This window comes from Scatophagus argus, chromosome 5 (assembly GCF_020382885.2).
Source record: "Scatophagus argus isolate fScaArg1 chromosome 5, fScaArg1.pri, whole genome shotgun sequence".
Taxonomy (NCBI): Eukaryota; Metazoa; Chordata; class Actinopteri; family Scatophagidae; genus Scatophagus; species Scatophagus argus.
In genome coordinates, this window is record NC_058497.1 from 12,852,859 (window position 1) to 12,874,694 (window position 21,836).

The window sequence follows — 21,836 nt, forward strand, 5'->3', positions numbered from 1 at the left end:
GAGATACCTGCATACCGTGGTGTTTTGGTTAGTGCTAAAATGGTTTTAGCACTGCATATTTCAGTTGCTAATTGTTTATGAGCTGTGCATTATCAAGAGAGGGAATAAAGAGACAATTTTTTTAGTCTATATTTAAAAGCACTGATTTATCAACGCTGTCATGTTAATCTACTAGAACTGTGATGAGTCCTGAAGTTGCATAACATGATAAAGTACTCATCGATCCATTTAATCTAGAGAACGTCTGGCTGTAGATTGTGTTTCTATCTGAGAGTGCAGAGTGATAAAGTGTCTGATACACAGCCAGCCAGATGGGAGTTCGTCTCTGATCTGAAAGGTGGCTGGGCAATAATGAGACACAGATGGTAGCAGTAGCACACACACATACACGCACTAAACTACACACAGTTTGTCCTTTAGTCTAAAATATGCTCAGGAAACTGCGACATTTTCTCAACATTTCGTGAAAAAAATTGTTGTTCAGTAGAATATCTGTTTTTAAAAGGTTATGAATAAAGTACATTCAGTACATACAGTATTATTTCAGAAAACAGAAATTAAAACTGAACCAAATGGCCATTTGATCTTGTATGCTGACACAATATCTGTTACAGTATTTGCCTGTACTTATTTGAACCTACAAGAGCTTATTTTTTTGGCCAGCTGAGGGCAGAATAGAATAAGCTGAAACAGAAAACTGATTTGTTGTCACCTTTCACGTTGATGCAATGAGTCAACCATTGCCTATCCAGGAGACATGGAGCAACTTTATCATTCCTTTGGAGTTGTGTACTGGCCATCAGTAAAACATGGGTTCAATAGTCAATCTATTTTTAGCTCTGATTTTGGTCTCCACCAACTATAGCAGTTAAATGGTCCTCTTTATTCACCAGCTAACTGTGTCTGTCGGCTGTTTGGTGCTGGTTTTTAGAGCTTTTAACTGAAAACAGCTGCCTGCTGCAGCCAAAGGAGACAAAGTGAAAGTTGACAACGAGCTAATTAGATTTCTTCAGGATGAGTGACCCTTTCTCATAAGTAGACATACACCAGCGTTGATGTAAAAATATTCATTTTAGCCACTTGAGTTAAGTTACAAGTAAATAGCAGTTTTGTTCAGTGTCAGTAGTTAGTAATTTACATGCAAATCATGCAATTTTGCTCTTTAACATAACATTTGCATTTGTGTCTGGAGAATCCATTGGTCTCCACTTCCAGCACACGTCCTGATTCATCTAACCACACACACACACACACACACACACACACACACACACACACACACACACACACACACCAGCGTGAGTGAGTCAGAGACAGAGAGGAGGTCTGGGAATGCTGAAGAGGGGGAGAGCTGGGAAGGACGAGAGAGGTGGAAAGCTGCAACTTCAGTGCAATACGGACCGCATGCTTTGGGAAGGAATGCATGTGTCTTTGTAGGAGAGTGGAAGAGCAAATGAAAAGAAGAGAGGAGGAGGAGGAGGAGGAGGAGGAGGAGGAAAGAAGCAAGGAGGGAGGGATCTAAGCTAAGTCTGCAGCGTGGCTCCATGTCTCAATGAAAGAACTCTCTCTCTCTCTCTCTCTCTCTCTCTCTCCTGCTGTCTAAGTGTATGGCTTATGTCCGCTGCAGCAAATGAGCACATGTCCAGAGCAAACACAGCGAGACTCTCCAAGTGACTCTGAGCTGGAAGTAAATATTTTGCAGAAATTTGGGGTGTAATTTTCAAAAACTTTTTTGGATCTTGTCCCTTTTTCAAAGAAGTTGGATCACTTCTTGGCAATGTAAGTGCTTTTTCTGTGGGAGCAGTGCTCAGCATCTGGAAAATTTTTGAAAACGTTTCAGGACTGGAAGATCTGGAAACTTTATCTCTTTCAAGAATTTGTGTTTTGATCCACAGGTGTTTTTTTTTTTTTTTTTTTATTCTATAAACTGACTGACAAAGACTGGATCTCTCCACACATCAGCAGGACTCAGTTTGACCTTTTCTTTTTTTGTTTTTTTCTTTTTAACATATTTACACACAGAGCAGTTCTGAGTGCTTTGTAGGTCTCTGGCCAACTTGCAGGCAGGTGTGATGCTGGGTCAGTGTCTTTGATGTACACAGTCACACTCCTATGCCCACACATTGCTGCCTGAAAACCACAAGTGGCCAGGACATCCAATGACAGGACACAACTCAAAGCTAACTTTGAGTGTCACACCTGTGCTTGACAAATTCTTGTGGAGATGTAACATCGACATTGTCTTAGAAGTACTGTAGAGTCTGCTTTGATTCACTGCACCATTGGTTCAAGGACCAAACTATCTTGAACTGAAAGAAAACATCTTCCACCACCATGACCCCACAGACCTGCAGTTTGCATGTCTTCCTCCCCCACTTTCTTCTCCCTGTCCTGCTGTTGCTCCTCCAGGCCTGGCGGGTGTGCTGCCATCCCCAGTGTTTGGACTTCAAGCCTCCATTTGAACCCCAGCAGCCACTGGTCTTCTGTAAAGAGTATTCCAAGTTTGGATGTTGTGATTTGGAAAAAGATGAAGAGATTGGAATTCGCTTTTACACCATCATGGAAAATTTTGACCATTCGGGTTATATGACCTGTGGCAAGTACATACGCAGCATCCTCTGCCAGGTAAGAAACACATTTCATGGTCTGGGTACTTATCATTATGCTTGATTAAGTGGCCGAGCTCCCATCTCCCTGGGCATCTAGATGTAAAGTATTATGTGTAAGGAAATTGTATTTTGTTAATTGTATTTGATTTTAATATGACTTGCCAAAATTTTCTCAAGCAAAATGACAACCTGAAACTAAACAACTGCACTGGAGACATAAACTTTTCTTACTGTGGAATTCACATGAATAGTTGTGCTGTATTTAATGTACTGTCCCAGAGTTTGTGAGCCCAAATATGTCTCGCAGCATGCAAGGTGAAAATTAGTCTGACAGCGGATGTTTGCAGTCTCAACTTGGAAACTTGGTTTTGGCTACCAATGTCTTACACCAAGACATCTTTAAGAGGAGCACAGTGTGTATATTCTGAGCAGTTTACTTAGATTCAAGAGCAATAATAATAATGCCATTTATATTTCAGTGGATACCAAATAACGACATCCAGCCAGTCTGAAAATACATGTTTCTGTCTCATTCTAAAGGAAACTGTGTTATGGCTTGTCTGTGAGAACCTGAGCTCAACAAAGTACAGCAACCAACAAAATGTGGTTTAATGGCTACACGGGATGTTGACATCTATCTGACAGTGCTTACTCATGCCCGAAGAGCTAAACCACAGCCTTAACTAAACTTTGTGTGTTTTTGATGGGTTAGCTTGTAATGTGGCTTTGCAGAAACTAAACAATAAACGTGTGCTGTCAAGGAAACTTTCCCTCTCTGGTTTGGATTAAAGAATACTAAGGGATCTTTTGATGGGAACATTACATAATTTGAGCCAAAACTTAGACACAGTAGAACTACACTATATAGACAAAAGTCTCCAGACACACCTCTTCTTGGGGCTGTTTTTCAGGGGTTGGGCTGGGCCTTTAACTGCCAGCGAGGGGAAATCTTAATGCTTCAGCATACCTAAACATTTTGGACAATACTGTACTTCCAACTTTGTGGCAACAGTTTGGGAAGGCCCTTTGCTATTCCAGCATGACTGTGCCCCAGTGCACAAAGCAAAGTCCATAAAGAACTTGACTGTCCCACACAGTCCTGTCCTCAACCCCACCTAACACCTATGGCATGAACTGGAACACAGACTGTCAGCCAGGCCTTTTCATCCAACATCAGTGCTTGACCTCACTATTGCTGTACTGCGTGAATGAGCAAAAATTCCCACAGAAACACTCCAAAATCTTGTAGAAAGTCTTCCCAGAAGAGTGAAGCTGTTATTGCTGCAAATATGTCTATGAATTTAGAATGCAATATCATTAATATAAGCTAATGGTGTAATAGTCAGGTGTCCCAGTACTTTTATATACAATATACTTCTATATTGTGTATGTGATAAGAAAAGGTTTTGGCACATCACATTATTGACTTGAAATGGTCAATATTACTTCACTCATATTTTCCCATGTAATCCAAAAACTATGCTGCAAGTGTTGTGACATGACATGACAAAGACATGAGCAAGCTGGACCGCAGACCCTGAAGCAGAAGGACTACGAAGAAAACATTGTGTCACGATGTAAATGCACATTTATTTTACTTTTTCCTTTTCGGTAATCCCACAAAATACACTTTAAAGGTCGAACTATGTCATCATACGTTTTGCATTGGTGGAAGGGAAAACTGACTTAACGTGGGATGTTTACAGAAAGACAGCAGACAAATGGTGAGAGACCAGCATGAAATTGTGTAAGGAATCCGCCCTGAGAGCTTCAGTAAAAACTGAGCAGCAGCAGCAAGAAACTGAGTTTAAAAATACTTTCATTCCACACGTACAAAGGTAATGGCTCATACGGCACAAGCCTGTCAACAACTCTCTAAAGTTAAATGTTTACAGTTATTTTATCAGTAATGCAGTAGAATCACTGTCATTTCCTCAGAGAGGGATTGCGGTCTTTGTTAATGTTTGGGAATGTTATTTCATTTAATGAGCATTTCTATTTTAGGAATCAGTGCATTTCTTTTCTGAGCTTGCTGTCCTCAGACAGATCCCAGCACTGAAGTCCCACCTCTCCCTCGCTGGCAGAATGAGCCTTGAAGCCAGTCCCACACTGATTACATAATTAGGTGCTGACTTTGCAGCTCAGTCACGAACTACGTGCAGATCGTGAGTGCTAAATGAATGATAGGTGCAGCACAAATTCAGCTTTCAGATAAAATCTTCATTCTGCATAAGTCAAAACAAGTGGGCTGTCCCTTCAATAACGCTTTCATCTTTGATATGAATGCCATGACAAGGGGGGAAAAAATGTCTTTTTGGCAGCTTATTGCATCATATGCTATGTTAAGATGGTGACAAATCTTCTGAATCCAAAAATATAGGTTTCTATCATTGTGGTAATTACAGCCCACTGTGGGTTTTTTTCCAAGCAAAGCAGGCTGTGTCTTGAGGGTAATGACAGCGCTGTAGCGCACGTACGACCAAACAGCCTGTCTAGTTACTGCTGCTACAACAAGATACAGCCGGAGTTCAGAACAATTTGCAAAACTTAGCAGCACTTTCCCTTTTTTGATGTGAGCCAAATAAACAAGCAAAATGTGAGTAATTTGCCCTCCTTGACTTGAAAATTTGAGATGTGCTACCCTTTCCTTTAATTTTCTCTGGATTTTGGGTTTAGCACTCCACTGAGAATCTTGTTACAACGCAACCTCCTTTTCTGATTCATGGATACTACATGACAATAGGTCTACGTACAGACCTATCAATAGTTAACAAACTCCTGTAGAGAATTGAAAAAGAAACTGTTATTCTGTTAGCTTGTTAGTCTGAATCTGAAAACTATTTCGGTTTCACACTGTTTCCATTTTTGATGATTTCAGTCTTTAAGGTTGGTCAAATAGTCAAGTGAGCTGTGTGGCTGTTCTATCACTGAGTATGTTTCTATGAACTGTTGGTAGAGATCTGTGGTTGTCAGTTCCCAGGTCGATGGTTTGAGGTCAAAGATGCAGAGGAGGTCGAGTTACCCCACAGCCAAGGGTACTTCTGCTGGGTAAACCCGCCAAACTGAGGCCCCTCTGTTCCAGCTGCCCTGCAGGAGCTTCCTGGCACTGATATCAATGAGACAGTGAAGAGAGAGAGAGACAGACAGACAGAGGGAGAGAGAGACAGACAGAAGGGAAAATGAGTGAGAGTGTGTGTGTGAGGGAGACAGGAGGGAGATTGTCATCACCGTCCCGGCTTAACTGACCAAACAAACAATCATTTCCTCCTCAGAGGTACAGGATATATCAAGTTCCTACAAGAGAGAAAGAGGGACAGAGAGGTGGAGGAAATGCAGTGAAAGGAGATAAAACTTTAATGAAGCATAGATGAACCAGAAAAACAATCAGTAAACTCCATGAAAACAGACAGACAGACACATGAAGATTTAATAAACTTTCAGTTCATAAGTTAGATTGTATTAAAATTATGCACGTGTGTTATAACTGCTCAGGCTTTTTCATTGGAATATAGTTAATAATTGAAATAACAATTACATAAAACTCGCCCGAGGCTACTTCAAAAACCATTTAGTGAGCACTTAACAAAACAATCATTTTTAAAAAGCACTCTCCAGTACAATAGCCATGTCTCTGCATGTTTTAGATGGTTCTCTTCATTTAAAATTTTGACTGAAGTTTCCAAACAGCGCATGAATGCACCATACCACAATAACACACACACACACACACACACACACACACACGGGCAACACATTATGATGTTTTTTTTCTTCTCCTTTTATGACTGACTGATTCACTCTCATTGAATCAGGTCAACTTCCATAGTTACCTCCCGGTTCATTTTTCTCTTTGCATCACTTTTCTTTGACCTCCACTCCCTCTCTCTCTCTCTCTCTCTCTCTCTCTCTCTCTCTCTCTCTCTCTCGCTCTCTCTCTCTCTCTCTCTCTATCTCTTGGGGTCCGCTCTGGGTCCGGGTTCCCACATTTACCAGACGTCTGTTGCCAAGACTCTTCTCTCGCTTACATATAATAAAACATCACTGTGGACACCTTTCAGTGCAGTGTGGACAGTCAGAAAGACGGGCGACTGAAAAAAAGCCTTTTATTTTACTGCTCAAATTTGAATTTCAGTCTGTTCTAAGAAGTACAGCGTAAACACCAAATTATAGTTGTTGAAGTGGGTGCATTGTCAGGGAACAGCTGTTAGTAGTTACATGCATTTATCCTACCCTATGATAGTAGAGGTAAAAATAAGACCGTCTCAGGACAAAGGCTGTTTTTTTCCCCCCTAGTTTCAGTGGGTCAAATAAGAGAAGCAAAAATACTGCAGACCAATGATGGCTAAACATCTTTAAGTACCAGATGATGCATGCTTTTAATTTACTTCTACGTTCATTCTCTTGAATAAGCGGCAACAGATACCTTTATGTTAAACGTCTGAATTACTTTGTTGTTAAATACGATATAATCTTAGTCAGTCAAGTCTCCATCTGCACCACATCTCAGTTCGCTCCAGGAACTGCTGTCATCAACAGAACCAGCAGCTCAGGCAGCTTTTGTTTTGGCCTGTTAAAGCTGTTTCACAGGAAGGCTCTGATCTCTGCCCAGAAATGTGCTTTCATGTCATTTAGAAAGATTCTCTGTTCTCTTTTTTGGCCAACAATGATTTATTTATTTATTACTTTTTAAACTTGTAGGGATTTCATTGAGGCATACAAGTGGCTGAAGTTGTGTAAGGCCAGAACATGCTTAACAACGCAGGGTTAAAATAATTTTGATGCTGTTATACTCAGTATGGGGTAATTATGAATCAATGTTTCTGTGTAGGAAATTCAGGAAATCAGCATGTCTGTACATGTGTGGGGAAGCAAACACACAAACATGTATTGGAAGCACATATACAAATAAATAAATTACTAAACCAACACAAACATGTGCAGCAACACCTATATGCTCATGCACACTCAGACTCACAGACACATAACTATTGTTTGTATGATTAATAACGTGTCATGGTTAGTGGGGATTTTTGAGCTTGACATGCACAAAGAAATGAAAGTGGAAATTATTCGTAAGCAGTAAATAGAGGTACATACGCACACATGCGATTAGATGATGTAGCTCTGAGTCATTTTGTCTTTAGGACAGGTTGTATTAAAATACAAGAAATACAGCTTAGTTATTCAAGTGCTTCTGCGACGAAATCCACCAGGCTTGTGTGGCCTGTCTTCCTCCAGGTCACCGTGGTGGAGAGGAGGTCATACAGGTGCCACAGCCATAGACTAACATCTACTGAATGTTTGTCCGTTCCCTGGAGAAGTATCCCTCCTCTGTGGCTTTTCCTGAGGTTTCTTCCTCTTTTTCCTGTTAAAAGAATCCAAGGACCTGTTGTGTGATCTTTGATTTTGGGCTATATAAATCAAATTGCTTTTTCTTGGCAAGTTGTTTTGAATAATTGCAGTAATCTCCACTTATAAAAATGTTAAGGCAAGGGAAGATAGTTAATATCATATTTTTCTGTCCTTGAGAAATAACACACTTGATGTCTGCTAAATGATTTAAACCAGTTATTTTTATTGGAACAGTGTACTCACCTCAACAATTGCACAACCTGGACTGGTCATCAGTCAATCACAGGACTGACACACAAAAACAGACAACACACACACTCACACTTAGGGTCAATGTAGAGCAGGCACAGGGAAAACATGCAAACTCGGCACAGAAGAAGGGCCCAGACTAGGCTTTGAACCTGGAACCCTCTTGCTGTGAGGCAACAGTGCTAACCACTGCACCACCATACCGCTGTGCCACCTCTGTGCCAAACATTTTATGAGTAAATAAGTGTTCTTTTTGTGCTTGTTGGTCTCTATTTCCTGGTGATGATTGTTTAAGCTGATCTGGCACTGAGCAAAAGAGCACCAGTCAACCACATGATGGTTTGGGTGTCGTGCCTCCCTGTGCCTGCAGCTCACCATGCTGGGTGTGGACAGTGTGGTTGTGACATAATAACTGACTGGACCTTCCTGGGATCCATTTATACCAGGCTGCATGCAGACAGCCTGGATATAACCTAGGCATGACCAGTCATAGTGAGGTGGTGAGGAACTGTGGTGGAATAAGTACACAGGTCCTATACTTACTGTGATCCGTACATGTCCTGGAAACTACCTCTGGGATAAACATCGCCGTAAAGGAGGGTTAATAAGTATAAACACAGGTGAAGATCTACACAGATGGAGCTGCCGACATCCATCTACTCACAGTGACAAAGACTTAGCATAAATCTTTTCAACTTTATAATTGTTACATCATCATCTTTCTCTTTGCAGGAGTGTTCTCCATACGCTGCCCACCTGTACGATGCTGAAGATGCTAACACACCAATGCGGATGTTGCCTGGATTGTGTGGCGATTACTGCTCCGACTACTGGCACCAGTGTCGGTACACACTCAGCCTGCTCTTGGAGGACTTACGGAGCCCGCAGCAGATTGCAAACTTGACTGCAACATTAGAAGAAGATCGTAGAAAGTTCTGTGACTTTCTGGAGCTGAAAGACAAGCAGTACTGCTATCCTAATGTAGTTTCAAATACAGGTGTGGTGTATACCTGTGTGCAGCAGGCACACACACACACACACACACACACTCACACATATCTGATCTAACTGTGAGGTGGAGTTAAGGAAAAAACTTTAAAGATAAACTTATTTGTTTTTCCCACCTACATAAACAACCAATATGAACAAAAAGGTTGTCGTAGACACAGACACAAACCTCATACAGGACATTATCTAAATTCCCATCGGCAAGAAACTTCCCAGCCAGCAAGAACATCTACTGAACAGACAATGCCATCTCTTTCTAGTCTGCACACAAGACATGAGTAGAATTTGCATGGTTGCAGCAAAGAGACTACATTATAGAACAGCAACCAGATTAGAATATTCCTGGAGATTTGATTGTAACTGCCTGGATGAAGTAATGGAGGGGGTGCTAGCCTTTGATTATGTTATATAAATTGGAAATCTATGGTGGATAAAGGTAGCAGGTGATAAGTTTCTTGCTTTTGTGTAAATTCTGGTGATAGTGTGTTAAATTTTTGAACACAGAATTTTTTAACGTGAACTGTAAGATACCAGGAGGAAGGAAGTTGTGCTAATCAGTCAATTCTCTGTTTCTGTTTCCTTATATGTGATCCATTTATTGTATCCATTTACACCTGGTCTCCATCTCCTTTCTCCTTTTTTTCTGTCCCCAGAGCTGAATGCTAACCTTGGTTTTGTAAGTGAGAATTCCAAGGGATGCCTGGAGATATGCTTACAGGAGGTTGCCAATGGCCTCCGTAACCCCGTGGCCATGATCCACGCAGGTGATGGAACTCATCGATTCTTTGTCGCAGAGCAGCTTGGTTATGTGTGGGTGTATCTGGCAAACGGCTCTAGGATCGACCGCCCTTTTCTCAACCTCACCCAAGCGGTCCTCACATCGCCATGGTTGGGAGACGAGAGGGGATTCCTCTGCATAGCCCTCCACCCAAGGTAGATACTTTTCATAAGATGTTATATTGCATCATTCTCAGTGGAAAAAGTCATTGTGCTAATGTGTAAAGTATGACTTCTGTTTCTCTTCCACACACAGGTTCACCAGGGTCAGAAAAGCCTACGTGTACTACTCTGTTTCTGTCAACAAGGAGGAGCGGATACGAATCAGCGAGTTCACACTGTCAACACATGATGACAACCAGCTAGACCACTCCTCTGAGAGGTGGGAAGTTCAGCATCAAGGAAACACAAGTGGAAACAGAATTTTTGTTTTGCATTTGTGTCGATAATGCTGGACTTTATGTTGTAATGCAATATTTGTAGGTTCTGGTATTGGTCCTTGTGGGAGGATTTGCACGTTTTGTGTCCTGGGTTGGTGTGTGGGTGTGTATTTGTAGCGGATCTATACCTGTATGAATGTTTCATGTGTATGTTGATCCGCCTTTTATGTGTCTCCTGTTGTGGTTCAGGACCATCCTTGAAGTGATAGAGCCTGCATCCAATCACAATGGAGGACAGCTTCTATTTGGCCATGACGGTTATCTGTACATCTTCATTGGCGATGGTGGACGAGCTGGGGACCCATTTGGAAAGTTTGGCAACTCACAGAACAAGTAAGAATATTTAAATGTTTAAGGGGGAATTATATTTATAATGAGTTCAATTTTTTTTTTCCTAACACTTCAAATCAAATAGCAACACTTTATTGTTCTCTACACACAACAAGCTTCACAATACAGCATTTTCTTCTTGTGAGTTGCATGTGACTTAACAAACCAGTGAGAGGTTAGAAAGACTTTGACCGAGGTATGTGTGAGAGACACACACACACATTGGCAGATTCGTCAGATTATTGTCACTGTTTGGGGGCGTGCAGATGTAAATGTTCAAGCACGTAAATAGCTGTGTATAAATAAATATGTGAATAATTAACTGTGTAAACACTGTAAATATTTTTTTAGCAAATGAACTCTAATATATGAATTAACTCAACTTCTAAAACTTTCTCACAGTGTTGTAACAAAATGTGTTTTCACACTACAAGAGCTAAAGAGAAAATAGGCAGCGCATCTATGGTAAAGAGCAGGAAATGTTTGAATCATAATTATTTGAAAACTCCCTCTCCATGCAAAGTTTCAGCTTTATATGTAATTTAAGATAATATGGCAAAATAAGATAAACACATCCTTTGGATCGTTCAAAGAGGTTATTAAACTTTTAAATGATAAAGGTGCTCATCATGTAAAATATTACATACGCATAAAGTCTAGTCAGAACAAGCCAGTTGTGCCAAAAATTCTAGTTCTAATTCTAGTTCCCACCAGTTAAATTAAGTCTAATGAGAAGGAAATTATGGAGATAATCTATAAAACTGTGCAGACTCTCAAGTTGCTCAGTAGTAACCATAAATCATAACTTCTGGAAGGCTGGTTATCTTCCACTTACGAAAATTAATGTAAACCAATTATCATCCTGTGCAGGGAGTCTGCCATATAATTCAAATGATCACTTTACATATTAGTCATTTTTTTAAACATACCATCATAAACACTTATTCTTGATATGTTCCAGGTCGTGTAGCGCACCTTTTTTTTAATTAAAATTGCAGTAATCAATGCACTGTGTATATTTTAGTGTTCATTGACATCTCATCTATGTTTGCTTTGAATTGAGGAATGCTGAACAATTTTGGAAAGGATTGTGTAATTACATTAACAGGGCTGAGTGTGACCATGGAGCAGAACCAATGAGGACAACCTGTCTGACAATTGGGAAAGACGGCATTCTAAGGGCAGCATGTATTGATATGTTATCGAGAGATATCAACTTCCACTCATTAGACCTTTGAGCGTGTAAAGTAAAAGCTCAAACCTCATCAGTGTTTGTTGTAACATGGTTGAAAGTGAAGGAGAAGTGCCATGGTGTGTTTATGCCAAGAGCAGTGCTCACAGAGTTTATAAAGGGAGCTCTTATTAAAGGGAGTATCATTTGCATTTTTACTGTGTTGGTAAACATTACTCACCTTTCAAACAACATGACCTTTACATTATAATTAATTTGATTCATTCAACAGATAGGCAAACTATATCTTAAGGCAATATATGTTTATTTATGTCTCTTTGTTTACATGAAACCACAATGTTGTGTGTGTGTGTGTGTGTGTGTGTGTGTGTGTGTGTTTCACACTGTCATGGACATCATTCAGCTATAAACTGTCATCCTGTCATTTGATGAACCTGCAACGACTTAAATGCTAATTACAGCCAGAGGACAAAGGGAAGTGCAGATATTTCTGATCATTTATAGGATACACATTGGGATATAGTACTATCAAGAATATCATACACAGTCATTACAACAGTGTGAACTGTGTGGAGATGACAAATACTTGACCAAAATAAGCTGCAACCATGATATAAAACAAGCTTCATGGTTTCGTTTTTCTCAAAAAACAATCCAAAAGCCAAACGAGTCAGAGAGGAACTGAGGGAAATCCTCAGATGAAAACATTCATTTTAAACATCAGCAGCAGGTTAAAGACATGGTTTGCGAAATATTTGGCGAGATTTATCGAGATGCTGACACCCTGTCTTCAGACAGTTAGAGTTTAGCTCTTTAGCTGTTTCTGAGGGGTTTTGTTGACATGCTGTAGCTGTTCTGGGAGTGAGGGAGGATACACCCTGCCAAGTGTAATATTGACACTGCACATTGCAGACTGCCACAGTCGGGTATATGGAGGGGAGAGAGAGAGAGAGAGAGAGAGAGTGAAAGGAAGGAACTGGAAAAAGTGTAAAGGAGTATAAGGAGAGAGCAACCAGGGCAGAGGGTGGAGAAAGGTGCAAAGTGAGTGAGAGGAATGCTTAAGACTGGAGGAAAAAGTAGAAAGTGAAAGGAAAAGAGGAAAAGGACGAACTTACAGAGATTTAGGCAAAGTGGACAGGAAAGACAAAATGTTTGATGGAGAGGAATACATGGGGTATAATAATGATTTCCAGAAAATTATCAAATTGTAAAAAGTTGCAAAGTTGAACAGGTTTGGAGGTTCAATGCTGAGGAAATTGTAATAAGCACAAAAAGACAATGATGGGACAGCATGAGGGGGCTGCATACTCTGGAGATAAACAAGGGTGAAATGTAAGTTGTTAAGGAAAATAAATTTGAAGTTTCTCTGAATCTTCCTCACTCATTCATCTACTCCTTGTACTGGATAGGTCAGCGCTCCTCGGCAAGGTGCTGCGTGTTGATATTGATAACAATGATGATGGCGCCCCGTACAGTATTCCATCGGACAACCCGTTCTTGTGGGAGAAGGAAGCACGACCTGGTAAAATATTCTATTTGTGTGAAATAATAGAATTATCTTGGGTGAATTTCAAGATGAATTGAATATTTAAAATGAATGACACAATTGTAAATTATTTTAGCTTATCATAATGAGTGACTGCAGTGGGACAGTCTCTTAAGCTACTGAAAGTGAATGTCTTCCTACACTCTGACATTTTTAAACATGTCTAGAGGTTATTACATTAGGTTATTACAGATACACAATCACTATTCATTCCAGAAATATATGTATTCAGTTTCTGAAAACAGTCCCTCAAGAGACTTACACTTTTTCTTGTCAAGGTGTGTAAGTCTTTCTTTCGTTCTTTGCAGAGGTTTATGCATATGGAGTTCGCAACATGTGGCGTTGCTCCATTGACCGTGGTGACCCCGTTACAGGCCAAGGCAGGGGCAGGATGTTTTGTGGTGATGTAGGCCAGAATAAATATGAAGAGGTGGACCTCATTGTTAAAGGTAGTGAGATTTTATTTTTATTATGAATACCTCTGCATTATACTAAACACGCTTGGAGCGTTCAAGATTTTTTTCACAGTCACTGCCAAAAAGGTTGTTCACTCTTGCATGAGATGGCTGTTACTAGCTATTCATCAGCTTGTCATAAGTAGTACAACTGCTGATTAAAGGACCACACACAGACAGTGAGTCAGACTTCATAATTTAATCTCTGTCCTCAACCCTAACAATTAAGGTGAATGGGATCTGGTTATGTTGAAATCCAAAACGGGCATGAGACAAACATCCAATTACAGCTGATGGGGCATAATCCACATTTCTCTTTCTAGCCAAACAATAGTACTGTGAGTGTGTGTTTAGTTCACAGTATATCAACTACATTATGCTGAAATCCCATTCAGAAAGAATGGTACAATAAATGCTTCACTTACTTTGTGAATACATGTTTAAAGGAGGCAACTATGGATGGAGGGCCAAAGAGGGATTCAGCTGCTATGACCGAAAACTCTGTCAAAACTCTTCGCTAGGTGAGGCCACTTTCATCCACTTTGGAGTACATAAACTAAAACATACACATATTTACTCTGCAGAATGATTACTTATGCCCTTTTTTTGACTTTTTACAGTCAACACTAATGGGAAGAATTAAATTGTTACAACACATGTAATTTTACTGTTAAAGGCTGTGAAAGCTTCTTGACAGTATTGTTAGCTAAATTTAATTTTGATCAATTTTATTTCCATGTTCAAGTTTGATGGCTCAAGTGACTCTCCATGTTCTAATTCTTCATCTTCAGTGTAGAATATGTTGCCCTAGCATTGACTTGTTGTCATTGTGATATACAGTATAAACTGATGACTTGTTCTGTGTCTAGATGACATCTTGCCTATCTTTGCCTACCCCCATAAGTTGGGCAAGTCGGTGACAGGAGGATACATCTACAGAGGCTGTCAGATGCCCAACCTCAATGGACTTTATATCTTTGGTGATTTCATGAGTGGGTGTGTGCTTTTGCCTTATTCTAAAACTAAAACATTATAGACCTTATGGCAGAATCCCAGGGTCCAGTTTGTGGTTGTGTTACTTGCAACTTTTTCTCAATATATGGTACACTTCGTTTGTTTTTAAGGATACGATAGGGGAACAATAAGCTTACTGTATATTGCACTGTACTGTATATCATGCACAAACCTGAATTCATATATGCAGTAAAATTATATTTTATTAAAGTATTTATGTGTTTTTGTGCTAATGTGTTCTTTGTTTCGGTTTAGGCGTCTGATGTCTCTTAAAGAGGATGTCACCACTGGTGAATGGCAGTACTCTGAGATCTGCATGGGGAGAGACCAGACCTGCAGGTTCCCCAAACTCATCAACAGTCATTATAAATACATCATCTCTTTTGCTGAGGATGAAGCAGGTAATAGCTGTGTGTATGATGTGGTACACAGGAGACAGAATCTGCAAGAATAACATGCAAAGAAACTGTTATTTTAACCTATACACATATAGTATATTAAAAGAAAATAAATCAATGAGGTTTTTAAGGTCTGGGGCAGTTTATCTTTATTTAAAGGAGGATTACATCAAGTGAAGTGATGTGCTTAAGGGATATGTTTCCTTGAAACATTTTGCATTTCTGAGGAGTTAAGAAGACCTAGTCGAGGGTTAGATTTCACTTTAAATCTGGTTTGAATTAAAGAGACAGATGATTTACTCTGGAGAGTGCTGCACCCATTCTCTTGGTTTTAAGTAAATTCTCTGGAAGTGCCTCTGAGAAGATTTAAGTTGAAAAGTTCAAGTAATGTCCAAATCCCTTTTCTTCAGAACTACACATATTTTGTAATTTGGCATGTTCCTTCTCCTTCCGTCCTTTCTTCCTGCTGTTTTTACCATCCCTTTTCCCCCTTTCGTTTCAAACATCTTCTCTCTGTGAGTGTTTATCTTGGTCTTTCATTCATTACCTATTTCATTTCCCCAACTTTTTCTTCTGTCCATCTGTTCTAGGTGAACTGTATTTCTTAGCCACGGGAAACCCATCTGCCATAGCCAGAGGAGGAGTCGTCTATAAGATAGTGGACCCCTCCAGGTAGCTAACTATTACATATTGTCTGGGCTGTCAGGTGAAACTACTATGATGGTGCCCGACAAGTGAGAACACCGGCCATTGTCAGTTGTTTAGACCTCGACCAAAAAATATATAAGAATAATATTTCACACTATTACTCAAGCAGAAATAAGATCACTTGCGTTAAACATCCCTCACCAGCCAGTCTCATTCAGTAGCATGATAATGACAAGTCAGCGGTCTGTGAATTTTTTTTCATGTGTCTAAAATCGTATCTACATGGAATATTTTCTTTCTTTTTTTATTTTTCATTCTATAGAGGTTCTTCTATGAGCTCGTCGTGAAAATAACTTGAAATGAGTTCAGCATTTTTTTCAGATTTTTGATGACATAAACAAGCATATTGGATAAAGCTCACTAATGTTTGATAATTAAAGACTTGTGAGTGAGACTTCTACTGAGCGGGAAATTTTTAACCTTGAAATTTTGACTTAATAACCCAACAGGTCCTCTGTTGCATGTGTGTGTGCTGATTTTTTTTTTCTGCCGTGACCACATAGGCGAGCACCACCAGGAAAATGCAACATCAAGCCTTCACCTGTTAAGATAAAAGGAAAACTGATTCACTTCCAACCCAAACAAGGTAAAATGATTCTTTTTTCCATATACTTGCTACTTTACCTTCTATTTCACCTTCTTTTTCTTCTTTTGTTGTTTTTTATTGAAACACTAGGCTCTTTATTTGTTAAATGTCAACAAAGCAATTGTGTCTTTTATTTTCATTATATTGCAAATTACAACATGTGGATAAATGTGGACATAAGTATCCATTAGTTTTTTTGATGCTGTACAAATATCTTATTTTCTCTCTTTTCTTATTTACAGAGTTGGTAATCAACAAGAAACCAACCACCACAGCTGTACCCACAACAACCACAAGAAAAACTACAACCACAACAAAAACACCACCAAGAAGAAAGCCTATAATAATAATAAAACCACCAATGCCAACAAGAAAAACAACAAGAAAAATGACACTACCACCACTACCACCACCCCAAGCAACAACAACAACAACAAAAACAACATTTAAAACAACAAAAAGAGCAACAACACCACCACTGCCAACAACACCAACTATAAAAGCAACAACAACAATAAAAACAACCTCAGCAACAACAATAAAACCAACAACTGTACCAACAACTCTCCAGATGGCAACAACCCGTGCCCCAACCACACCCACTGGTAGGCTTATTCGCGAACATGTTCACCAAAGCAATTCCACTGATCATCCAACCACTTGGATTCGCACAACCACTAAGCTGACTGTTAGGACTAACATTAAACACACCAACAGATCGGTACACTCTGTGCTGCGAGGAGAAGCCAGCAGCATCAAACCAGGTGGCTTCTTCTTATGCGTTGTATTTTTACTTTACATTTAAAATGCTAATAGCTAAATTAACATTTTCAAATGGAATATTCAGTGCAATTTACTTTCTTGTGATGACAATTATAACTAACCTCTTTGTTAAAATCTCAGTAAATTAAATTAGAAAACTATAAATCACAATAGTGTAGCATTGGTGCTGTGGTCTTAGTTGCTGCATATGTCAGTCAAGGACTCAAAATTATGAATGATTATGTAGAAACAAAACCATACAAAATCTGAAACAATTGAAATAGTTTGGCAGCTAGATCTAAATTAGTTCCCTGTATATATGGAATATATATGGGGTATATATGGAAATTTCTTTTCACTCTCCAGTTTTTAGTCTGTATATCAGCTTAAAATATTGCAGGGTAGATTTGGACTTTATTGTGGCTAACTTCTGGATATTGTAGAGTTATTTATTTAAAAAAAAAAAAAATAGTTTTCTTCCATAAGCTAAAAAATAAATGTGAAAACTATCAAAATAAAAAGCATGCAGCTTGTATAGTATGTTAGAGATCAGCTACCTAACTCTGAGGTGTTTCAGACATGTCTTTCTTGCATGGTGAAAATTAGGTCTATGAACTGATCAGACTGTAATATGTTCACTTTAAATTATTTTATTTGTTTTTCTCAGTAAAGACGTATAAAAACACCTTTAGAACCACCAAATAACATGACTGAATTTATCATTTTTATTGTTTTAATTTATAATGAAATTGTCTATTGAAATAGCCCATTGTACTGATAGGTAAGTAGATATATATATATTACTTTGTTTACCACCTGTGACAATCTTTCAATATGTATCGAAACTTGTAAAATTGACACAATTTACTATTGCTAATGCTAATCAGTCTTTGCACTTAATATGCAAAATCTCTGCACTGTAAAAGTAAAATATATCAATTTTTAAAAAGGTAATCTGAGGGAATAACAGATCAGTAATATTCACCTCATTAAATGCAGATAAAAAGTTTGGCGGGGATAAGCCTTTTGTAGAGGCTCATGTCAAACTCAGGTGCAAGAGAATTAGCTAAAGTTGCAGTCAACTTTAATTCCTGCTAAATGTTATTCTTTGGCTGGTACAAAAGTCTAATGCAGGATTACATGGTGCTTATTTATGTGTTGGGTATTTGAACTACGGTACTTTAATTTAAAGCAGGTACTTTGGCTTTATTTATTTTGAATAAAGGGTTCTGCATCAGCCTCAGTTTGGACATTCATCCTTGTGTGTCTGTTTATGTCTTTGTTTTGCCTGTCTTCAAGATAGCTTTATTGAGATCAGAGCTTTGTAAAACATATGCAGTTCTTGAATTACCAATTTGGTGTATGTAGGTATGCTCAACATTTTGGGAAATGTGCCTTTTCACCTTTTTGCACAGATTTAGATGAGAAGAATGATAACACTCTCATATATTAAATATAAGAGAACAGCCAGCAGTTCACTACCAGCACCTCTAAACCTCACTAATTGACAAGATATACAAAAACCAAAGTGTAAAAAAAATAATTGTGGCATTACACCCAACTATTTATTGGCTGGATGCAGTTACTTCCTTGAAGCCAAACTGAATCGTAATTAAAAAACTGGTAAGAGGATTTTGTTACTTTTGGACAAAGTCAGACTAGATTAGCTTTCCAGTCTTATGCTTGGCTAAGCTAACCAGCTGACTGAAGTAGCTTTATACTGACCATACAGATATGAGAGTGGTCTTCTTATCGAACTCTTTGAAACAAAGTGAATAAGTGTATTTCTGAAAATGTCAAACTATAAAGAAAAAAATCTTTCATGTTAAACTACATATGATTCAAATAAAGAGGGTGATTCTGTCTCTCCCTCAGGTTATCGCACAACCGTCATGACGGCTGCCTTCTCTAGGATTGCTCAAACCCCAATCAACACCACGCCTCCATCCAGGAGACACGGGAGACCCCTTCGCTACCCTCCTTTTACCACCTCCCAACCTTTAAGCTCACCACAACCTTCCACATCTTCATTCAAACTATGCCAGGTGGCCCTGAACGCTGCATGTTTCCCTGAGCGCCCTGGACAATTCACCACACCACGACCCCCCTACTGGAGCCAGAAGCCCACAGCTTTAGGCTACAAGCCCCAGAGACCACCGATCAACACCACACTGCTTAAATCACAGGAGGAGAAGCTGTGGCTTGAGGAGAAACTGGAAATCGCTGGGGAGGGTAACCAAATATATAAGAGGCCCCGGGGAAGAGGTAGAGGTCTAGGTCACAAGAGAGGAAGAAGACTGCGGGCCGGCTCAGTGCGACTAGTAAGCTCTGATGGTTTATCAGATCGAGGTAGAGTAGAAATCTTTATCCGTGGCCAGTGGGGGACAGTATGCGACGACCTTTTCACCACCAAAGCAGGTACTGTAGTGTGTCGACAGCTTGGCTTCAACACGGCGCTGGCTGTGATGAAGAGGGCTGTGCTGGGGGAGGCAGACAGCAGCGTCAGGATCCTGCTGGATGACGTGGAGTGTGAGGGCGGGGAGAGGTCACTGCTGGAGTGCAAAAGATCCAGGGTTGGGAAACACAACTGCTCACATGGGGAAGATGTTGGTGTTATCTGTGGTTAGCACAGAGGAGCGAAAAGTTAAAGAAGAGCATAGGAAGGAATGGAGGAGAGAGTGGAATTATGTTTGTCGCACACAGGAAGTGGCAGGATGAGTAAAAAAACGAGAGAAGAGAATATTTGGTGCAGTGCTAAAAGGTACAATAGGTTTTTGCAGACTGCACATTTTCAGCAAGTCAGTTTTCCATTTCCACAAATTGTATTTTCCTTTTTTCCAGTTTTACATAATGATTTCATTTCATTTTTCATTTCCCATCCACTGCTAAATGCAAAACAATGTGCATGCACATTACTTTGAAATACTTTCTATGTGTTTAGTTACAAAGACTTGTTAGTAGAGTTTCTCCTAAACTCACTCAGCCCACTTTTTTGTAAATCTATAGCAATGCTTATCGAGAATATCAAACATATTCCAAATTTCGTGTGAAGTACTTTCCCTTGCCAAGGTAGTCTCATGGACTTTTCAATCAATTTTTAATCACTTTGTAAGGAAAGGTCTTGTTTTTGGAAGAGCGTTAAATCTGCTGAGATGTGAACCATAAATTCAAAAAAAAGATCTTTGGTGAGTCATGACATTGTGGATGGCAGATTCTCTTGAAATGACTGTACCAAATTACTGTGCGGTTAGTGACAGGGAGTCCAAACAGTCACTGCATCAACAAAATTCACAGTCTGCTTGTTTTGAAGGAATCCCAAATGAATTTTGCTGTGTCACATACTGGTTTAACCAGGCACCGGAAACAATCCCATCAGTGGTGGTGACAACTGATCATTGTCAGGCAAGTGTGACTGCGGTGGTGTTACTTCAAGCTTTAACACAATTGATTTTTTCATGATGAGATTTTTAATTTACTAAAAATGATGGAATGAGTGACTTTTGGAGAAACTTTAATCATATTCGGGCTGTGTTGTGTTTACATACTTATCAGTACATTCATGAGGCAAAAATACAGCATATCCTGTTAAAATACGGTAGTCAGTTGTGTTCTAAGAAGATATTTGTGTTTTTTTTTTTTTTTTTTTATAATTTCACCAGGTTTATTTTCTTACACAGCTTTTTATAATTTGCATTTTGATACCACCTTGAATGTAAAAAACTAAAGAATTTTAAAAATGAAATGCTGGACATTCTGTGTATTGAATGTAATGAAATGTTTCCAGTTTTGAGTGCACAGAGTGCCTGTGATATGAATAAAGATTTACTGCAAAATGACTTCCTTGTTATCCTCTACTATTCTCTGTCGATGCCTTCTAATGTGCTGAAGAAAGATGGCTCACAGTGATTCAAATTGATTTTTCGCCAGCAGCGGACACACACACTCACACAGGCATACACACAAACACACACATACATCATGTGACCAGTTGTAGTAAAGAAAGAAAAACATTCTGTGTGTTGAAGCACAAATAAAATGAAAAGTCATCACCCTAGTAAAAGTATTCTGCTTGTTTAAGTCACTTCTTTTTTTGCAAAACACCTTGTAGATATTTAAAGTATTCAACAACATCTTGCGATCTGAAAAAGAATTTGTTTTGGGGGTGAGAAGGTCAACCTGTCCTGCCTCCTTATGTTCACTGTTTTCAAAGTATAGACAGAAAAGACCAGTGCAGACAGGTTCTTCTGTAGCTCTACATGAACTACAGTTCAGAGAGCCGGAAGTCAGCACACACTGTTTTTTGTTTTTTTTACTGATTTATGTAAAATCACGTGACAATATCAGAAAAATGTTTTTCCTTTTCTGTCATGTAATCTTTCTGTGTTCAATCTTTGCCCATGGAAGTCTGTC

The 21,836-nt window shown here is 39.3% G+C and overlaps 1 protein-coding gene across 1 annotated transcript; it reads left to right on the forward strand.

Moving 5' to 3' along the window:
* Positions 1–1,573: 1,573 nt before the first annotated feature.
* Positions 1,574–21,249, forward strand: si:ch211-136a13.1 (HHIP-like protein 1). Its single transcript, XM_046389848.1, has 14 exons — positions 1,574–2,625; positions 8,943–9,207; positions 9,872–10,151; positions 10,252–10,377; positions 10,625–10,768; positions 13,367–13,479; positions 13,812–13,952; positions 14,405–14,479; positions 14,828–14,954; positions 15,228–15,373; positions 15,961–16,042; positions 16,582–16,664; positions 16,907–17,269; positions 19,302–21,249. Exons 1-14 carry the CDS (start codon positions 2,335–2,337, stop codon positions 20,051–20,053), a joined length of 2,988 nt encoding a protein of 995 aa, XP_046245804.1. The 5' UTR covers positions 1,574–2,334; the 3' UTR covers positions 20,054–21,249.
* The last annotated feature ends 587 nt before the right edge of the window (positions 21,250–21,836 follow it).

Excerpts from the sequence above, each read along its gene's own strand:
- si:ch211-136a13.1 (XM_046389848.1), top strand. The coding sequence starts at position 2,335 with ATGACCCCACAGACCTGCAGTTTGCATGTCTTCCTCCCCCACTTTCTT. Across the intron at positions 2,626-8,942 it reads TACGCAGCATCCTCTGCCAG|GAGTGTTCTCCATACGCTGC; the intron begins GTAAGAAACACA and ends TTCTCTTTGCAG. Across the intron at positions 15,374-15,960 it reads TTTTGCTGAGGATGAAGCAG|GTGAACTGTATTTCTTAGCC; the intron begins GTAATAGCTGTG and ends CATCTGTTCTAG.